We start from the raw sequence: 4908 nt of genomic DNA, 5'->3' as shown, positions 1-4908 counted from the left end.
ACAATACCACGTCCAAAAAAAGGAATGATTAGGTTTCTATTTTAATGAGCATAATTGGCAGAAGACAAAATATGCAGTTATCCCTGCCAGATGAAATAGTGTCTCACAGTGTGTTTACAGTGTGCTCACGATGTGTTCATGACAGTGTGTTCATTTGCGTTCAAGGTGTATTCACGGTGTGTATAATGGTGTACTCATGGTGTGTACATGGAATGTTCACCGTAAATTCAGTGTGGAACAGCGTGCAGAGCACAGATGTTCAGTGTGTTCATGGTGCATTCAAAGTGTGTGTTCTGAGCATCTTCAGTACATTTAGTGTGGAACACAGCATGATGACAGTAGTGTGGAACAAAGTGTAATCACCTTCACACTGTCAAATTGAACATCATGAACCTCATATTCACGAAGGCCACTGCTTGAACTATCTGTAATCCTCACTCTCGAGGTGTCCACAGTGTGAACAAATCTTCACACGTTCCACCATGAGCCTTTTAACACTGCGAGACACACATGAACACACACACACTGTCGATGACTCCACAGTGTGAAATCATCATTTTCACATTGTGCTCCAATCCTCATATTCATAGATGCCACCATACGAATCACACCTGTAATCTTTCTAGCAGGGATATTGCATGTATATCCCTTGTTTTCCATAGAGCCTGATGTTGGCATTATAATATATTTTTTTCAGGAAATCTCAATACACACTTTATACTTTTTAAATGAAATATTTATCACGAAATTCTAAAATGCTATTCTTCGGCATGGTCAAGCTTTCCTTAGCGAGCTTTCATCCGGCCGCTTCGTCGTCTCTCCGGTTCGGGTTCATTTTCAGAAGGACCTCTTCGCCTACTTCGTCGTCCTCCTGCTTCGGCCTTGTCAGAGGAGGTCGATGATGTCGGCTGGGATTCTGCTGGTGGTCGACGACTACTTGGTTTCTGGTCAACCTGGGGTGAGGTGATATTCCACAACCTAGGTTTTGGAGCTCTGGAAATTGGAACATTTAAGAGAAAAATGGAACAATGTTTTCATTAAAAAAACATTTCATTAAAAATGCACTAAGAAATCTCCAAGAGTCACCTCAAAATGTTTGGCTACTGACTAAAGCCTTTCTCAGCATTGTGACCCGATTTGACCTTAGTGATGTAATGATTGATGATCAGGGCCCTGTCTTACAAAGAGTTACTGACAATTGTTATAAGCTACTGAAATCCTTGCATCTGATTGGCCGAGAGCAAATTAGCAGGTGAAAATCCCTGACAAAACTTTTCATGAAATGCTCCCCAGGGCTTTGTCTTACAAAGAGTTACGATTGATCCAATCAATCGCAACTCTATGGACATCCATCAGTGCCATAATTATTTCTACAGGAAATTTGCAAAATGTCCTTTGTAAACAAAGGAGAGCACACCAAATTGTCAAGAAATCAATGAATTCATATCTAGAAACATGCATTTTATATGTTGTCTTTGCCGGCATTTCATGTCTGTAAGACGGGCCACAGGTCACAGAAATTAGGAAACTTTTATCACCCTCTGTCACTATTGTAGATGCTTCATTCAGGCTTCTCTCGATGTTCTGCAGTTCCCTGTCCAACACATGAACTTTCATGATCGCATAACAAAACACGTTGCGAAAGTCAATTTTGTTCTCAACACACTGACAAATTTACTCAAACCTCTCAGCAAAGACAAAGGGAAGTATGAGCTACCAAGAGTCCAAGTGCTCCAATATCAACATATCAAACTCTACTATGTACAATGTAAATGTGAATAGATGAACTGTTTATGAACAAATTTTTAAATAACAAAGTAACAAACAGTGTTACATATACGAAGAATTGTAAAAGCAATTAAGCAATCTATTAGTTATTTCCCCTTTAAGGATAACTTAGAATGATCAAGAACATTCCACAACACGTTTGTAAAAGCTTTTGTTAAGCAGGCAGGTTCTCATCGAGATCATCAATCTGTTTAATGAACGCTTTTCAACCCATGGATTGCTGAATTTGACTGTTAATCATCGTCAACATCGTCTTCACGGACATTTCAACTCGTTACAGTGACTCTTGTTATTAATCGTGCTTCAACATTAGTTTCATCATCGCCATCATTGTGGACTTTTATCTGGATACTATCATTTGGATTATTACTTGGATATAGTATCATCACTTCGGAATTTTACCTCTAGCACTTCAAGGAATGTACATGTAAGACCAATATATATATTTATTTATGTTTTATTAGTTTTTGAGTGTTATATTTCCTGTAATAAAAAAAGGAAATTAAAATTAAATCTTCTTTGTTATTTGTTGCAGTATCGTAACAATAGTAATAAATGAAGTGAAAATTAGACCAACTGGGTATTAGACTAAATGAGAATTAGACCAAGTAGATTGTAGACCACATGGCATTACTCCAATTAACCAGTGTGTTGGCTCAGTTGATAGAGTGTCTGTCTCAAAACTGGGAGGTCAGGAGTTCAAACCCCTGGCAGCGTCAGACCAAAAGACGTTAAAAAAGAGTTGCTGCTACCCTGTTTGGCGTTCAATTATTCAAGGGGTTAAGCTACGTCGATCTGGCACTGCACAGTGGCTGCCGGGCCCACAATCCAATTTGGCCCAAAACTATATCTAATTCAGATGTCATTTTGTACGATAACATAAGGGTTTTCATTTTTCAGTTTCATTTAATATTACACCAAATAGACCAATTACTTGTAAACCAAGGGTGTGATCAATGTCGGTTTCCAAATTGAATGGCAACAAGCATCATGATTGAAAAAGTGATTACAAAACAGATATGAGAAACAAAGGGTATGTTTAGTGTCCACTATTCCCAATAGTAAAAGTAAATGTCTTTCAAATCATGATTCCGAGGAACATTTAGACGTCGAAAAACATTCGTTTGTAAACACGGTCAGCTCAAATTTACGACCTTGAGCATCGGGAATGCGACAGGGAAACGTCTTTGAATTTGTTCACAAAGTGGAAGCCTACACAAACAGGTGCCAGAACTAACCTTTCTTGTGATGGGTCACACAGCACTAAAGCTGAACTAACGAAAGCAGGAAATATATAGCAATCAACATATAAATGGCTTTGCATTTTCAACACTGAACTGTGCACCGCTGATCGTGTTTGTGTTCAGTGTTTTGTAATTGAGTTTTCAATCATGATTCATGTTGCTGTTTAAATTTGAAAATCGACATTGCACACACCGCAACATAAACCTATGAATTGTGGGAAGGATAAAAGCTACTCACGGTTGTTCTGGTGAGAACATGAGAACCAGGTTTTCTTTCTTGATCTGAATTTCCTCATGAGATTCCAGCTGGGGTACCCAACTCTTAGTACCTAAAATAAAAACAAAAGATACACACACATATATATAGTTATATTGGCTTCAGTAATGTAAAAAAATAATGCTGATGACAATTCTTTGATCGCCATTGAAGTTTATATCATTCACTAAAATTTTCAACGGTCCTCCGTCTTTATAAACTCCTGAAGACGGTGGGCCGTCGAAAATTACATGCTCATGCATATTTCGTGACTTAAGAATAAACACTCAGGCATAGGTGGATAGTTGAACTGATCAAATGTATACAAAATTAGCCATTCTTCGAAGATAACATAAATGAAATCTAAATGTAATTTCAAGAAATTTAGATCAACTAATTGAAATTTTATCACTAGAACAGCCCTGCCTGCCTCTCAATTTCTTTTATTCCTACCCAGTTTCCATCGATATCACTGCAAAATATTTTGCTTCGATGAAGCAACTTCGAGGGGAAATAGCGAAAATAGAAATACAGCTATGGAATTTGCATGTCCTCATGTCATAAAATTACAAAATCATTTTGAAAAACAAAGACATGTTACACCCACTAGCCTTGTCCTTTGTCTATGAAGAAAAATGTGTCTACAGGACCTTTCACAGCCAAGATCAGAGAAGAACTTTATGAAAGGGCCTGTTCATCTGACAGTTATACCACGGTCATATTTGCTTTACGGCGAGTCGAAGAAGGCCGTTTTATTCATTTTTACGAAAACCACCTACAGGTAGCTGGTAAGATATAAAATGTTAAAACGGTTGTTTTCGAACTGCGGTACAGCCGCCGTAGAACAAATGTGACCAAGGTATTACCAGTGGAAGCAGTCAGTATCAATCGATCAAAATCATTGTGATAACACTCCCCCTGCTCTGCAAGAGACAAGTCAAAATAGGGTTACATTGAGCCGACTCAGGGATTTTGAGGACAAACCTTTCGATGAAGGGCGTTGGTCACTGTAGACCCTGATCGGTAGTGATGTCGGGATGGGGGACGAGAGCGGAATGATGCTCATATCCATCGGAGCTTGGAAGGTGATGTTTGCAATCGTCTTATCTGGTGTGCTGATAGCTCGTTGGATGTCTGGCTCACTCTCCTGTATACCCAAAAGAAATGAAAAAAAAATTAAAATAGATAAAGAACAAATAACTGTGACAAGAGAAATTCTATTTCATAACAAGGAAATTCCTTTTTTTCAATTCAATTCACAAGTTTCTAAAGTATCAAAATACACATAAAGCATGAATTATGCATGACCAAATCAACCAATTGCATTTCTGATCAGTATTACAAAGAATTGCGATTGATCCAATCAAACACATCTATGGAAAGCCAGCAATGTCATTATCAAAAAAGCATGTTTAATCAACACATTTTCTAAATATGTCCATTCATAAAATGAGTTTTCTTGAAATTCTAGCGTGCTTGTCTTTGTTTACAATGGACATTGTGCAAATTTCCTCAGGAATAGTTATGACATTGATAGTTTTCCATATATTTGAGATTGATTGAATCAATCATGGCTCTTTGTGAGATGGGGCCCCAGATCTGAATAATTCTACTTAATCT

The 4908-nt window shown here is 37.8% G+C and overlaps 1 protein-coding gene across 1 annotated transcript in view; it reads right to left on the bottom strand.

The window, feature by feature from the left end:
• Positions 1-550: 550 nt before the first annotated feature.
• The window catches only part of LOC121416892 (condensin-2 complex subunit D3-like), a 53416-nt gene continuing 49058 nt past the window's right edge, over positions 551-4908 (bottom strand). Inside the window, exons 30-32 of the mRNA XM_041610419.1 lie at positions 4273-4435; positions 3271-3361; positions 551-993 (exon numbers count right to left, since the gene is read on the bottom strand). Of these exons, the coding sequence (XP_041466353.1) occupies positions 786-993; positions 3271-3361; positions 4273-4435 (462 nt within the window). The 3' untranslated portion in view covers positions 551-785. The remainder of the gene's footprint in view (positions 994-3270; positions 3362-4272; positions 4436-4908) is intronic.

This window comes from Lytechinus variegatus, chromosome 6 (genome assembly GCF_018143015.1).
Source record: "Lytechinus variegatus isolate NC3 chromosome 6, Lvar_3.0, whole genome shotgun sequence".
NCBI classification, from domain to species: domain Eukaryota; kingdom Metazoa; phylum Echinodermata; class Echinoidea; order Temnopleuroida; family Toxopneustidae; genus Lytechinus; species Lytechinus variegatus.
The sequence above is the reverse complement of the archived record's forward strand: the minus strand, read 5'-3'. Positions and strand labels throughout refer to the sequence as shown.